The 16,571-nt window shown below is 46.0% G+C and overlaps 2 protein-coding genes and 1 long non-coding RNA gene across 3 annotated transcripts; all 3 read right to left on the reverse strand.

Moving 5' to 3' along the window:
• Positions 1-992: 992 nt before the first annotated feature.
• LOC116968606 lies at positions 993-12,621 on the reverse strand. Its single transcript, XR_004410481.1, has 3 exons — positions 12,484-12,621; positions 5,359-5,361; positions 993-1,030 (listed from the first exon to the last, which is right to left on the reverse strand). It is a non-coding gene; the product is annotated as an uncharacterized LOC116968606 (long non-coding RNA).
• A 1,570-nt stretch (positions 12,622-14,191) lies between these two features.
• LOC116968423 (histone H2AX-like) lies at positions 14,192-14,652 on the reverse strand. The gene has a single exon (XM_033015193.1). The coding sequence runs from the start codon at positions 14,610-14,612 to the stop codon at positions 14,232-14,234; it is 381 nt and encodes a 126-aa protein (XP_032871084.1). The 5' UTR covers positions 14,613-14,652; the 3' UTR covers positions 14,192-14,231.
• Positions 14,653-15,665: 1,013 nt separating this feature from the next.
• Positions 15,666-16,168, reverse strand: LOC116968422 (histone H2B-like). Its single transcript, XM_033015192.1, has one exon. It carries the CDS (start codon positions 16,145-16,147, stop codon positions 15,725-15,727), a length of 423 nt encoding a protein of 140 aa, XP_032871083.1. The 5' UTR covers positions 16,148-16,168; the 3' UTR covers positions 15,666-15,724.
• Between the last annotated feature and the right edge of the window lie 403 nt (positions 16,169-16,571).

The following is a 16,571-nucleotide window of genomic DNA, read 5'->3' on the forward strand; positions in this document are numbered from 1 at the left end:
CTCCACAATTTCAGGCTGAAGAAGGGTCCCGAGCAAAAACATCACCTATCCCTTTTATCCTGAGATGCTGGTTACTCCAGCACTTTGTATGAACCAACATCTCATCTTGTGTCTGAACCAGCATCTGCAGGTCCTTATTTCGACCAATTCAACACGGATTAGCGGGGGAGCTAAATTTAAATTCTATTGTTGAGAATGGGCAATTGCAGAAAACCAATGGCAGAGCTAGAAAATGAGAGGCGTCCCTCTTTCTGTCTGTCACTCTGATTCTCCCTTTTCCCCATCTCGCCTCTTTCTCTGCATTTCCCTGGCAGGTCGGGGCGCTGCGTATAAAAGGAGACAGCAACAGTTAGATTGTCACTGAGCATCGACTCGAGTAAAGCAGCATCTTGTCTAGCAGCGGGAAAGGAGGCAAAGTACAGGGAGAACGTGGAGCAAAGCGGCACCGGAAATTGCTTCGGGATAACAACCAGGGCAATAGACATTGACAACAGGTGCAGCAGTAGGCCATTTGGCCTCTCGTGCCAGCACCTCCTTTCAATGTGATCATGGCTGATCATCCACAATCAGTACCCCATTCCTGCCTTCTCCCCATACCCTTGACTCCGTTATCTTTAAGAGCTCTGTCCAGCTCTCTCTTGAAAGCATCGAGAGAGCCAGCCTCCACCACCCTCTGAGTCGGAGAATTCCATAGACTCAATACTCTCTGTATGAACAAGTTTTTTCTCTTCTCCATTCCAAATGGCTTACCCCTTATTCTTAAACTGTGGCCCCTGGTTCTGGACTCCCCCAACATCGGGAACATATTTCATGCCTTTAGCGTGTCCAAACCATTAATAATCTTATAGGTTTGAATAAGATATCCTCTCATCCTTCTCAATTCCAGAGTATACAAGCCCAGCCACTCCATTCTATCACCATATGACAGTCCCCCCGCCATCCCGGGAATTAACCTTGTGAACCTGCGCTGCAAGGACCTCTTTGTTCTTATACTCAACTCCTCTTGATATGAAGGCCAACATGCCATTAGCTTTCTTCACTGCCTGTTGTACCTGCATGCTTACTTTTATTGACATGAACAAGGACCCCCAGATCCTGTTGTACATCCCCTTTTCCCAACTTGACTCCATTTAGATAATAATCTGCCTTCCCGTTTTTGCCACCAAAGTGGATAACCTCACATTTATCCACATTAAACTGCATCTGCCCACTCACCCAATCTGTCCAAGTCACTCTGCATCCTCATAGCATCCTTCCTCTTCACAGTTCACACTGCCACCCAGCTTTGTGTAATCTGCAAATTTGCTAATTTTACTTTTAATCCCTTCATCTAAATCATTAATGTATATTGTAAATAACTGCAGTCCCAGCACCGAGCCTTGCTGTACCCCACTAGTCACTGCCTGCTGTTCTGAAAGGGACCCGTCAATCCCTACTCTTTGTTTCCCGTCTGCCAACCAATTTTCTATCCATGCCAGCACCCTACCCACCAATAACATGTGCTCTAATTTTGCCCACTAATCTCCTATGTGGGACCTTATCAAATGCTTTCTGAAAGTCCAGGTACACCACATCCACTAGCTCTTCCTTGTCCATTTTCCTTGTTACATCCTCATAAAATTCCAGAAGATTAGTCAAGCATGATTTCCCCATCGTAAATCCATGCTGACTCGGACTGATCCTGCAACTCTTATCCAAATGTGCCGCACTTTCATCTTTTATAATTGACTCCAGCATCTTCCTCACCACCGATGTCTGGCTAACTGGTCTATAATTCCCTGTTTTCTCTCTCCCGCCCTTCTTAAAAAGTGGGATAACATTAGCTCCCCTCCAACCCACAGGAACTGGTCCTGAATCTACAGCACATTGGGAAATGGTCACCAATACGTCTACAATTTCTAGAGCCACTTCCTTAAGTACCCTGGGATGCAGACCATCAGGCCCTGGGGATTTATCTGCCTTCAGTCTACCCAACACCATTTCCAGTCTAATGTGAATTTCCTTCAGTTCCTCCGTCACTTCCTCTGGCCATTTGTATATCAGGGAGATTGTTTGTGCCAGGGCAGCACCAAGCCAGCTATCCGCGCCTGGCTCGGCGTGGTGGTGTCAAGCGCATCTCGGGTCTGATCTACGAGGAGACCCGCGGGGTGCTGAAGGTTTTCCTGGAGAATGAGATCATTGACGCGGTCACCTACACCGAGCACGCCAAGCGCAAAACGGTCACTGCCATGGATGTGGTGTACGCTCTGAAACGACAGGGCCGCACTCTCTACGGGTTCGGCGGCTAAATAACTACCCCCTTTATTCCAACACAAAACAAAGGCTCTTCTAAGAGCCGCCCACAGCCTCACAAAGGGAGCAGTGACCACGAGATCTGATTAATTATAATTTGTTATAGGTTAACTGGGACCGATGAGATTTTCAACAAATTATATTGCATCCTGCAGCAATCAATGTGTTCCCGTAAATGAACATTTTGTTACATTGGTGATCGGTTGTAGTTGTGGAGTGGTGTCCCCGCCTGTTAAACACCGGTCTGGTGTCGAACAATCTGAGCGGCATTAGGTCATGTGTTGCTACATGGAAACACACAGATTCGTGTCGGCGAAATGTTGCCTATTCATTCCCTCCACAGATGTTGTTTGTCCTGTTAAGTTATTTACAGTACTCTAGAAGTGTCGGCCTTTCTGAAATCCCCCAGCTCCCCCCTGCACGGAACCCGTTGGGAGAGAGCTCCATGAAACTGACGGAGAATGTGGAATGTGGAGGAACCCGGACAGCTTTACCCTACACAGATGTTGGCTTTATTCATGGGAGCTGGGGGAACGCAACGGTGAACTTGAGTCATTCCGGGTGTTTCATACCAGAGTGGATAAACTGAACGTAACCTCCCTCCCCTCCCACCTAGTACTCAGCGATAAGACAGAATTCCTCCTCATAGGCTCCACAGCCACACTCAGCAAAATCAATAACCCCACTCTCACCATCGACGGCACCACTGTCTCGCCATCTCCCCAGGCCCGCAACCTTGGCGTGATATTTGATTCCACCCTCTCCCTTGAGCCTCACATCTGCCATGTCATTAAAACCTCCTTCTTTCATCTCCGCAACATCGCCAAACTCAGACCCTCTCTCACACCGCCCGCTGCTGAAAGACTCATCCATGCCTTCATCTCCTCCCGACTGGACTATTGCAACTCACTTCTCCTTGGCATCAGCTCCACCTACATCAACCGACTCCAACTGGCCCAGAACGCAGCCGCCCGACTCATCACCCACACCAAATCCTGGCATCACATCACTCCAGTCCTCAAACAACTTCACTGGCTTCCCATCTCCCACCGGATCACCTACAAAATCCTGATCCTCACCTACAAAGCCCTCCACCATCTGCCCCCCCCCCCCATATCTCACTGACCTCCTCTCCCCCTACCAACCCTCACGGTCCCTCAGATCCACATCAGCCGGTCTCCTCTCCATCCACAAGTCTAATTCTCCAGGGGAGCTCCCAGGCTCTGGAACTCCCTCCCCCAACTGATCCGCAATTCCGTGTCCTTCACCATGAAAGGCGCCCATAAATAAAATGTATTATTATTATTATTACTCAGCCCTCCGACAGACACTGTGGGTGGCTCTGAAAAGAACCTTTGGGTCATTAGATTGATGTATTGTTGACCTACTTGCTCTCAGTGCCTGAGGCTGCGCTGGTTTTCTTGGGCAATAACACGGCCTGGATATTGGGCAGCACGCCGCTCTGAGCGATGGTCACCCCTCCCAGCAGCTTGCTGAGCTCCTCGTCGTTGCGAACGGCCAGCTGCAGGTGTCCGGGGATGATCTGGAGTATTGCGTACAGTTTTGGTCTCCTAATCTGAGGAAAGACATTCTTGCCATAGAGGGAGTGCAGAGAAGGTTCACCAGACTGATTGGCGCAACTTGCCCACACCCACCAACATGTCCCAGCTACACTACCTGCTTTTGGTCCATATCCCTCCAAACCTGTCCTACCCATGTATCAGTCTAACTTTTTCTTAAATGTTTGGATAGTCCCTGCCTCAACTACCTCTTCTGGCAGCTTGTTCCATACACCCATCACCCTTTGTGTGGATAAAGTTAACCCTTAAAAGCTTACCTCTTAAAAATACTTCATACAAAAAACTTTGAAATCATACTTCTACAGTGCTCTAAAACATGATTTTAATACATCAAATTTCAAAAAGTTCCTACCCTGGGAGGGGGGACACCCTTCTTCCACACCCTCTTCCCACTCGGTCGCTCCACTCCCTCATCGGGTACCGCCAATGGGAGTTGTCCACCCCCCCCCTCCCAAAAATCCCTAATCTGAAAAAAACGAAAAAGGTGGGAGTTTGGGAGGCAATAGTTGGACGAGAGCTCCGCAAAGGACGAAAAGATGCCATCCTTGTATAGGTTTTTGATAATACTGATACTGTTCCTATGCCAGGTTTTGAATGCGTGGTCTGTACTTGAAGGTTTAAAGATGTGATTTTTAAGCAGTGGGGTCAAGATGGAAGGGCCTTGTAAATCAAAGTTTTTCCTGAGTTGACTCCATATCTTGAGCGAGAGGGACGCAATTGGGCCTGCACCCACAGATGTTATAGGAAGGGGGAGTTGGGAGCATAGGACAGACCGCAACGGGAGATGTGAACTCGCCTTTTCCATGAGTACCCATGTCGGTAGGTGGTCGCAATCATCATTCATCTAATACAGGAGTTTTTGCAAGTTAGCTGCCCAATAGTATCGCCTAAAGTCAGGAAGTGCCAAACCGCCGCGCTGCTGAAAAAGGTCCAGCAGAGACTGCACTTCCTGAGGGTGCTCAGGAAGAATAACATCACTCAGAGACTGCTGCTGTCCTTTTATCGGTGCTCCATTGAGAGCCTCCTAACATACTGTGTATGCGTATGGTACACCAGCTGCACAGCGGCTCAGAGGAAAGCGCTCCAGAGGGCCATTGACAACGCCCAGAGGATTGTCGGATGCCCTCTCCTTACCTTGGAGGACTTACACAGTTCCCGCTGCATCAAAAAATCCCAAAGTATTATAAAGGACATTTCCCACCCCGGACACTCCCTGTTTGAACTGTTACCGTCAGGCAGACGGTACAGATCTACAAGGACAAGGACAAACAGACTTAAAAACAGTTTTTACCCCACTGCTATAAAGGCACTAAATGTAGCCGCCAAGGAACGCAGGGGCGATACATACATACATGAAATCGACAGAAGGATGTAGGGCTGGGTGTTTATGCGTGCTATTTTTATGATATTTATTTTAGTTGTTTATCTTTTTAAATATTTTACTTTGTATGTATCGTTAGCTTTTGGAAATGTTTGAATGGTGCACTGACTGGCTGACATTTTACAATTTCGTTGTACATGGTTCATGTTACAATGACAATAAAGAAACTATTCTATTCTATTCTATTCTATTCTCTTAGGAGACTGCAGTATCGCCTTTCGGATTCTAGCCGGTTTGCTACCCCATAAAAATTTAGATATTGTCCTTTCTAATTTATCAAAAAAGATTTAGTGATAAGTATAGGGACGTGCTGGAAAAGATACAGGAATTTGGGTAGGACGACCATCTTGACCAGATTTATCTGACCCACGAGGGATAGCGGTAAAACTGACCAGCGGTCAAAATCTCTTTCGGCTTTCTCAACCAGAGGCAGAAAGTTTGTGCGGAACATATCAGATAAGGGTGTTGTGATAAAGGTAGCGAAACCCGTCCTCTGCCCATTTGAATGAGGTTAAAGAGCGAGGGAGCTGCTTAGCCAATGAGTTAATCGGTAATAGCTCACTCTTTTGGTAGTTAAGTTTATAACCAGAATACGCACCAAACCGTTCTAAAATATTCGTGATCACAGGGAGAGAGCTGACTGGGTTCGAGATGTACAGGGACAGGTCATCCGCATACAATGAGACTTTATGAGTTGTGTCGAACCGTGTAATACCTTTAAAGCCCTTCTCTGAGCGTAACCAGACCGCCAAGGGTTCTATCGCGACAGCAAACAGGAGTGGTGATAACGGACAACCCTGTCTGGAACCTCTCTGAAGGGGGAAGTGGGGCCACAGTGTGCCGTTTGTTTGTACTGAGGCCACCGGGGACGAGTATAATAGACTGACCCAAAGAATAAAACTGTTACCGAGGCCAAACCTGTCCATCGCCTCATATAGGTATCTCCACTCGACCCTGTCGAAAGCTTTTTCATCGTCGAGGGAGACCACTATCTCCGGGGTCTCACTACTCGGTGAATGGATGATGTTAAGGAGACGCCTAGTATTGTGGGAAGACTGTAAGCTTGGTATGAACCCTGTTTGATCTAACAAGATAATAGAGGGCATCACTCGTTGAAGACGGAGCGCAAGGGCTTTAGAGAGGATTTTGAGGTCCACATTCAGGAGTGAAATTGGTCTATAGCTACTACAAAGCAGGGGATCTTTCTCCTTTTTAAGAATTAGGGAGATAGTAGCCCACGACAAGGTGGGCGGTAGGCGACGATGTAAAAACGCCTCATTGTACATATCTCTCAGGACTGGTGCGAGGAGAGCAGAGAAAGCTTTGTAATATTCTACAGTGAAGCCGTCAGGGCCGGGCGACTTTCCGCTTTGCAGCGGTGTGATGGCTGCTTGGACCTCAGCAACAGTTATGGGACCACCCAAGTCTCTCGTGGCTTCATCGTCAATTCGGGGAAACGTCATACTACTGAGCATGTCACCTGCAGTGGGAGGACAATCGGAAGCGTATAGTTCAGCGTAGAATTTAGCAAATGCTTCATTAATTCTAAGAGGATCAGTATGAATCTCACCTAAGCTGGATCTAATGGCTGGAATTAGCCGTGAAGACGCCTCGGTTCTGGCCTGATGGGCCAAAAGCTTCCTAGCTTTATCCCCAGATTCAAAAAAGTGTTGCCTAGATTTAAGCAGTCGTAACTTGGCTTTATTAATAGACGTGAGGTCAAAGTCTGTTTGTAACCTAAGGCGTTCTCTATAAAGGTTAGGGTCTGGGTCAGATGCATATTTGTCATCAATGTCCTTTATTTTTTGTAACCGGTCGGCCGTTTGGGACGTCTCGGTTCTTTTCAGGTTGGAGACAAAAGAGATAAGTTGGCCCCTAATATAGGCTTTTGAAGCTTCCCAGAGTATACCTCTTTCTATGTCCGGCGAGTCATTCAGCTCAAAATATAAGGTGATTTGGGAGTGCAAGAATTGCATGTAGTGAGCCTCTGCTAATAATGAGGAGTTGAACCTCCACTGTTTAAAGGGGTTAGTTCGTTTTTTTAGAAAGTGGAGATCGAGGGAGGTCGCAGCGTGATCTGATATTACGATGCTATGATACTCGCTGGATTTGAGTTTGGAGAGCAGTCTGTTATCTAAGAGAAAGAAGTCTATACGGGTATAGGTATGGTGCAGGGGGGAAGGAGTAGTAAAAAATTAAAAAAAGATACATACACACGTACACACACAACAAACAAGTGGGACACATATCACTTAACCATCTTTCAAACCTAAGTCCCCGGACCTGAGATTCCCATGTCCCAACTGAACCTTGAGTGCCCATTGCACCAAGGTGCGTTGTCCTCGCATCCGCATGGAGATATCCGATCTTAACTCCCAATATTTCCACCTCCCAAAGCAACAAAATCGCTCAATGTCAGTAAAGTAACATAAAATGAAATAAGTGTAGTAATAATAATAATAATAACAATGATAATAATAATTTGAAAAATAGAAAGTAGAAGTAAAGTAAAATAAACATAAATAAATAAATACAAAGTTGAAATAATTGCCATAATAGTTGCACTGCCAATGTCATTGCTAACACTAATGGTAATGATAGTAATGATGATAGTAATAATAAGACAAAGCAAATTAACAACATGGTGATACTGAATAAGCAAGCCAACGTATACGTGGAGCAAGAATAGCTTCCTTTGGTATTAATAATAATAATAATAATGGATGGGATTTATATAGCGCCTTTCTAATACTCATATACTAATTACATAGTATATCTTAAAATCGACAAGGTATAAAGAAAGAGTTAGCGTTAGAGAAGTTAGCGAGTTGCAAACTGGGCTCTTGGATTAAAGCGCAGGGCAAAAGAACATCAATTAAGTATTGTTAAACAAAAAGGCTGTAGGAGCAGATTGGTATAACACAGCCTTGGCTGTAATGAGCTCTTATCAGCCCCAGACAGTCCGCTAGGAAGACTAGTGTAAACAAACTAGCTGAATGCTGGCAGCGTTAGCAGCCAACTGCTAAAAACAAGAACGCAGAGACCAGATCACGAACCACAAAGTGGGTCCCTTAAGCCCAATTTTATAGCATGTGCAGGTGAAGAATCTTTCAAGTATGATTACACATAAACATTATAAGGAAAAGTTGGTATAAGATAGTCACGAATCGTGGTGAATTCTTACCAGCCTCATACATTTCAAGACAGGGGTCTAGTATAATCAGCAAGGCCGAGCGCTAGCAATGGCTAGTTGCTAAGAGCAGTCAAGCTAAAGTTAGTCCATAGTGTAACCGTAGATTAACCGGACCCCTGTGCCACTCGGATATAGACGTACCGAGCGAAGTCAGTCGTCTGTGGGTCCCGGTCTGCGTCGACGGTAAGATGAGATGAAATCCCGAGCGTCCTCGGGAGATGTTAGTCGTCGCCTCTTTCCTTCCCCGGCCATGATGAACAGCTTGGCTGGATAATGAAGGGAGGGTTTGAGACCCAGGTTGTACAGCTCCTTCATAACGTCGCGGTATGCGGAGTTGTCCACCCCCCCCCCCCCCTCCCTCCTCCCCCAGCCGCTATGCTCCCCCGGGCTTGGCCTCTCGCAATTTCTCACTCCCAACTCTCACCCAATGTTGGCAGCCCTGTGTAGAGGTCGACATCAACTCCCGAATTGGTAAAGCTGTATCAGTCTTCAGAAAAATGCAGCCAATATGTTCTAGTGGTGGGATATCCAAGATGCTAAAAGTCAAGCTCTTACAGTCTGTAATCCTCCCTTCAGCCCTCTCTGCCAGTGAGACATGGAAAATCAATGTGAAGATGAAAAATAAATTGGATGCATTCCAACAACATTGCTTGAGGAAGATCCTGAAGACTAGCTACAGGGACCACATCACAAATGAGGATATCTACTGGGAAACTGCAACAAAGCCTCTCAGCCAGGACATAGAGGTACGCAGGATGAAATTTGCAGGACATGTACTCAGAATGTCACCAGATCGTGCACCTAAGATAGCAATGATCTGGCAACTCCTCGGGAGAAGAAAAAGAGACCGATAAAGGCAACTTTTATTGCAACTTTACATAACACTGGTTCATCCACATCTGCAGTATTGTGTACCGTTCTAGTCACCACACTACGGGAAGAATGTGATTGGGTTGGAGTGAGTGCAGAGGTGATTCACCAGCATCTTGCCTGGACTGGAGACATTCAGTTGTGAGAAAACTTTACAGATTCTTGTTTTGTTTTCCCTGCAGTGAAGGAGATTGATTATTAACCAGATGAAAGTATATATCTACTGATAGGTGAGATGATCAAAAATTTATTCCCCCTTCCATGTGTATTAAAAACAAGAGAGCAGACTTTTGTTTTGATGGTTGACACTTGAATCATGTTGCCAGAGGAGATGGTGGAATCAGGTGCCATCACCGTGTTTGAGGCAATTAGACTGTTAAATAGGAAGGTCCTATAGGCCACAGTCCTTAAAAAGGCAGATGGGATTAATATAGATGAGGAAAAGAGGTGGACATGGACATGGAGGGCAAAGTTTCCCTTTCTGGGCTGCAGCCTTCTGTCGCTCTGAATGTAGAATTTTCCTTTTTGGGAAAAACAGAAGCACGTTATGTAAAATGCAAGACATGACAGAGTTCTGAGGTTTAGAAGTATCAGGCTCCTGGTCCCTGAAATACAATGGCTCATAGACTGGTACATAACCAACTAGGAAAGTGACCGGAATGTTAACTGATGAAGGATCTATGCCCTGAATCATTATCTGTTTTACCTTCCCCAGAGACTGCTTGCCTTGAAACAACACAGGCTGAGGGATGACTACAGAGAGGTAGATGGGTGTTTGGGACGAGCTGCCAGATGTAGAGGCAAGTATAGTTCACATTTTAAAATCATATTTGGACAGCTAGATCATTAGCAAATCGTTAAAGGGGCAATAGTAAACAAATGCGACTAGCTCAGCATGAACATTGGGATGAAAGGCCTATTTCCACACTGACGAACAATGATTCCATAATATGCTGCCCCAGCCCCACTGAACCTTTTTATGGTTTTCTATTTTTAGTTCAGATTTCCGGATTTTGCATTTCGTTTTTTTATTTTCAGAATGTTATATATTGGTCTGCGGGGAAGGAGCAGGGAATATTATAGTCATCGAGTGATACAGTGTGAAAACAGGCCCTTTGGCCCAACTCGCCCCCACCGGCCAAAAATGTCCCAGCTACACTAGTCTCACTTGCCTGCGCTTGGTCCATATCCCTCCAAAGCTGTCCTACCCATGTACCTGTCTAACTGTTTCTTAAATGATGGGATAGTCCCAGCCTCAACTACCTCCTCTGGCAGCTTGCTCCATACACCCACTGTGTGAAAAAAATTACCTCTTGGATTCCTATTAAATATCTTCCCCTTCACCTTGAACCTACGTCCTCTGGTGCTCGATTCCCCTACTCTGGGCAAAAGACTCTGTGCATCTACCCAATCTATTCCTCTCATGATTTTGTATAGCGCTATAAGATTTCCTCTCATCCTCCTGCGATCCATGGAATAGAGGCCCAGCCCACTCAACCTCTCCCTAAAGCTCACACCCTCTAGTCTGGGAAACATCCTCGTAAATCTTTTCTGAACCCTTTCAAGCTTGACAATATCTTTCCAATAACATGGTGCCCAGAACTGAACACAATACTCTTATTGCAGTCTCACCAACGTCTAAGACAACTGCAATATGACCTCCCAACTTCTATTCTCCATACTTTGTAGGACGACTCATAAATTTCAACCAGGGCTCCCGCAATTTCCTCTCTAGTTTCCCTCAATGTCCTCGGATATATCAGATCAGGCCCTGGAGATTTGTGTACCTTCAAACACGACCTTATCTTCGGTACTTCTTCGACAGTAACCCTGACTGCTCTCAAGACACTTTCACTGAATGCTCCAATTTCCTCCGTCCTACCGTCTTTCTCCACGTTAAATACAGAGAAGAATTACTCTTTTAGGACCTTGCCCATTTCACACAGAGGTGACCACTTTTATTCCCAAGGTCTCACTCTCCCTCTAGTTACCCGTTCCCCCCTTATGTATCTATAAAATCTTTTGGGATTGTCCTTAATGCTAACCACCAGAACCATCTCCTGGCCCCTTTTTGCATTTTTTTTTTAGTTTATTGCTTAGTTCCCAAAAGGCCTCCAGGGATGCATTTGATCCCAGCTGCCTATACCTGTCCCATGCATCCTTCTTGTTTTTGACTAACATCTCAATTTCCCTCATCAACCAAGCTTCCTTACACTTGCCTGCTTTGCCCTTCACTCTTATGGGGACGTAAACTTCCTGAGCTTTCTTCAGTACACTTTTAAAAACATCCCACTTGGCCGATGTTCCTTTCCCCTCTAATAACCTGCTCCAGTCAACTTGAGCGAGACCTTCTCTCATACCCTCAAAGTTGGCCTTACCCCAGTTGAGCATTTTAATACTTGGACCCTCTCCGTCCCTATCCATAACTATCTTAAACCTAATCAAACTGTGGTCACTGGTCCCACACACAGTTCATTAACTTGCCCTCCCCAATTTTCCCTATTTCCCAATACTAGATCCAGCGTTGCCCACCCACAATAGCCAATAGGTGCAGGAGTAGGCCATTTGGCCCTTCGAGCCAGCACATTCACTGTGATCATGGCTGATCATCCACAATCAGTACCCCTTTCCTGCTTTCTCCCCATATCCCTTGATGCAGCTATCTCTCAGAGCTCCTTCTAACTCTCTCTTAAAAGCATCCAGAGAATTGGCCTCCACTGCCTTCTGAGGTAGAGAATTCCACAGATTCACAACTTTCTGGCTGAAAAAGTTATTCCTCGTCTCCGCTTTAAATGGCCTACCCCTTATTTTTAAACTGTGGCCCCTGATTCTGGACTTCCCCAACATTGGCAACATGTTTCCTGCCTCTAGCGTGTACAATCCCTTGATAATCTTGTAGGTTTCAATAATATCCCCTCTTATCCTTCTAAATTCCAGTGTATACAAACCCAGTCCTTCCATTCTTTCAACATATGACAGTCCCGCCATCCCGGGAATTAACCTCGTGCACTCCCTCAATAGCAAGAATGTCCTTCCTCAAATTTGGGGACCAAAACTGCACACAATACTCCAGGTGTGGTCTCACTAGGGCCCTGTACAACTGTAGAAGGACCTCTTTGCTCCTATACTCAACCCCTCTTGTTATGAAGGCCATTAGCCTTCTTCACTGCCTGCTGTACCTGCATGCTTACTTTCAGTGACTGCTGAATAAGGACACTCAGATCTCGGTGTACTTCCCCTTTTCCTAACTTGACATAATTCAGATAATAATCTGCCTTCCTATTCTTGCCACCAAAGTGGATAACCTCACATATATCCCCATTAAACTGCATCTGCCATGCATCCACCCTCACCCAACCTGCATCCTCATAGCACCCTCCCCTCAGTTCACACTGCCACCCAGATTTGTGTCATCTGCTAATTTGCTAATGTTACTTTTAATCCCTTCATCTACTAAATCATTAATGTATATTGTAAATAGCTGCAGTCCCAGCACAGAGCCTTCTGGTACCCCACTAGTCACTGCCTGCCATTCTGAAAAGGCCACTACATCCACTGTCTCTCCCTTGTCAATTTTCCTAGTTACAACCTCAAAAATGTCCAGAAGATTAGTAAAGCATGATATCCCCTTCGTAAATCCATGCTGATTCAGACCGGTCCTGTTACTGCTCTCCAAAAGTGCCTCTATGTCATAATTTATAATTGACTCCAGCTTCTTTCCCACCATCGATGTCAGGTTAACTGGTCTATAATTCCCTGTTTTCTCTCTCCCTCCTTTCGTCAAATGTGGGATAACATTAGCTACCCTCCAATCCACAGGAACTGATCCTGAATCTATAGAACATTAGACAATTGATCACCAATGTGTCCACGGTTTCCAGAGCCACTTACTTAAGCACCCTGGGATGCAGACCATCAGGCCCTGGGGATTTATCAGCCTTCAGTCCCATCAGTCTACCCAACACCATTTCCTGCCCAATGTGAATTTCCTTCATTTCGTCCATCACCCTGGGTCCTTTGGCCACCAGTACATCTGGGAGATTGTTTGTGCCTTCCTTAGTGAAGACATATCCAAAGTACCTGTTCAACTCGTCTGCCAATACCTTGTTTTCCAGTATAAATTCACATGTTTCTGTCTTCAAGGGACCCACAGTTGTCTTAACTAATTTTTTCCTCCTCACATTGCCTGCCATTTTCAATGCAAACAAGAACAGAGGCAAATGTTATAATTATATTGTTTCCATCAATTTATATCGACTTTAAGGTCCCCATAAATCGTATGCGGTGCGGTTTTACTGATTCGCTAGCGGAACTGAAGGAATTCAGTTATGCCCGAGGCTGGATATTAGTCGCTGTTTTCGGATAGAAACCTCGAGTCGATTTTAGTGTTGCTGCGTTAATTGTTCTGTAGGTGAGAGGGAAACGGAGTTGGTATTGAGGAGGATGTCTTACTGTAGGTCGCTGCCAATGTTCTGAGGAATATCTGCCTCAATATATCTTTCCGCATCAGCCAACCGCTGTTTCATGTTTAGTTTTGAGGTACAACGCGGAAACTGACCCTTCGAAACTGACCCGTCCGCACCGACTAGCGATCCTCACATGAACACTATCCTACAAATGATAAAGGTTTGAAAAACATATATTTTTAAACATTTATATCAAACCAATTAACCTACAACCCTGGACGTCTTTTGAGTGCGGGAGGAAACGGGGAGAACCTACAAATTGTGTACAGGGAAGCGCCCGTAGTCGGGATCGAACCAGGGTCTCTGGCTACGCCACCCTGTGGACAACTTTTCGACAACGACAAGGAACACTTGTCCCGCACTAAATATAATTGATGATCAGCCCTTCCACAGACATGGTGAGTGGCTCTGAAAAGAGCCTTTGGGCCACTATGTTGAGTTTCTCTCGCTTACTTGCTCGCTGCGCCGGTTTTCTTGGGTAACAGCACGGCCTGGATATTGGGCAACACACCGCCCTGAGCGATGGTCACCCCTCCCAGCAGCTTGTTGAGCTCCTCGTCGTTGCGGACGGCCAGCTGCAGATGTCTGGGGATGATGCGGCTCTTCTTGTTGTCCCGGGCCGCGTTGCCGGCCAGCTCGAGGATTTCAGCCGTCAGATACTCGAGCACAGCAGCCAGATAGACAGGGGCTCCTGCACCCACCCGATGAGCATAGTTGCCTTTCCTCAAGTGCCTATGAACACGACCGACCGGGAACTGCAGTCCAGCCCGGGACGAGCGAGACTTGGCCTTGGCCCGAGCTTTGCCGCTGGTTTTTCCTCGTCCAGACATCTCCTGATGTTTTGTACACGCAGAAAGAGAAAATGTTCACAGACTCGCCTTTCTTATACCTGTTTGAGGAATCCAGAGAACCGCTGGTGATTGGTGAAAAAGGACATGATCTCATTGGTGTGAAGAATGACCCAATCACAGAACTGTTTTATCTACCAATCAAAACCTACAACAGAAAAGCGCTGAAAATAACTGCCAGTCCCTCCAAAACTCGAACTTTGAAATAGCCGCCAAACTATAAATCTGTATGTCAATACAATTTGCTACATCACATAATCATTGTTTTTTTCATTATCATTTTTTATGTAAGTGCATTGCGTTAAGATGTTAATTATACTGCTGCGAGTAAGAATTTCATTGTTCCGTACACGGTACATATGACAATTAAATACTCTTGATTGTTGACCACCTTGAACCCCGGGCAATACAGCACAATATTTAATTTACGATTTATTTGGGCCGGTAACCGATTACAAAAAATGATCCTCGGCATCAATTAGCGATCGGTCACTATGTAAACGGTGTCGGATTATAGTCTGGTTCATTTTCACAAGAATCGGAATATGGGCGAAAGTGTGAAACGTTCCTCCTTGAAAGACTGGACGAATTGCCGAGTAGAAATGCAATTCAGAACAGTTATAGAGATGAAGACAATAAAACATCAACGACAGCACTAATCGGCTGGCCGTGGGCACAATTTATGATGACTGGGTAGACAAAAATGCTGGAGAAACTCAGCGGGTGAAGCTGCATCTGTGGAGCGAAGGAAGTAGGCAACGTTTCGGGTCTAATCCCTTCTTCAGACTCTGGCTTATGATGACTGGGACAAGCTGCCGTGAAGGGAAAGGAGTTTTACCGCCTTTGTCCCTTCTGACATTTACTTCTGTTTGATGGACAGGAACGCAACATGGATACCGGGAATATCCCGCGTATATTGGAACAACATTTAATCACTAAAAAGAATGTGAAATAATTCGCCAAGCAAAAATATCCTGAAACAATTCTGCTGCGATTCAATGTCGAAACATTAGTACAACTCTTTCTGCGAAAATGTGGGTGGCTCTTATAAGAGCCGTTGGGTTTTAGGTGTTTTCTCAACAATGTGTGGATATTTATTTGGAACTGGTGTACTTGGTCACAGCCTTTGTCCCTTCCGACACGGCGTGCTTGGCCAGCTCCCCGGGAAGAAGCAGGCGCACGGCGGTCTGAATCTCTCGGGAGCTGATGGTCGCCCGCTTGTTATAATGCGCCAGGCGGGAAGCCTCGCCCGCGATACGCTCGAAAATATCGTTCACGAACGAGTTCATGATGCCCATGGCCTTGGAGGAGATGCCAGTGTCCGGGTGAACCTGCTTCATCACTTTGTAGATGTAGATGGAGTAACTCTCCTTCCTCGACCTCCTGCGCTTCTTGCCCCCTTTGCCTGCGGATTTCGGCAAAGCTTTCTTTGCGCCCTTCTTGGCGACTGTTTCCTTCTTGGCGGCTGTTTTCGGCAAAGATCCTACAGCACCTTTGGTTTTCGGCGGATCAGGCATTTCCTCGGTGGATTTCAAACATGGAAGTGACCAGCTCGGAGTCGGAGCGCGGATTATATAGACGGTGACGTCACCCTATGCTAATGAGGGATGGAGCAGGAGCGGATCGTCATTGGGTGGTCGGAGACATGAATCACACTTCGCTATAAACCTTCTGATTGGATATCTGCGGTGAAACATTGCAATCCCTCGCTCCCCCAATCAGAAGCCGCTTCCACTGCCCCGTCCGCGTCACACCAAGCTCCAGTATCTGTGGCGTGACACTACATTTACATGGATAGGAAAGGTTTATAGTGATACTACACGGGATACTACACGGAAGGGCTGGTCCCCCAACGCAATATTCCACCTCTCCACCAATTCCAATATTGGTGGCCAGTGGGGAGGGGGGCTTTCTGGAACGCTAGTATGGTTGTTTTGGGCC

Source organism: Amblyraja radiata, chromosome 45 (assembly GCF_010909765.2).
Source record: "Amblyraja radiata isolate CabotCenter1 chromosome 45, sAmbRad1.1.pri, whole genome shotgun sequence".
Classification (NCBI taxonomy): Eukaryota; Metazoa; Chordata; class Chondrichthyes; order Rajiformes; family Rajidae; genus Amblyraja; species Amblyraja radiata.

Excerpts from the sequence above, each read along its gene's own strand:
- LOC116968422 (XM_033015192.1), bottom strand. The coding sequence starts at position 16,147 with ATGCCTGATCCGCCGAAAACCAAAGGTGCTGTAGGATCTTTGCCGAAA.
- LOC116968423 (XM_033015193.1), bottom strand. The coding sequence starts at position 14,612 with ATGTCTGGACGAGGAAAAACCAGCGGCAAAGCTCGGGCCAAGGCCAAG.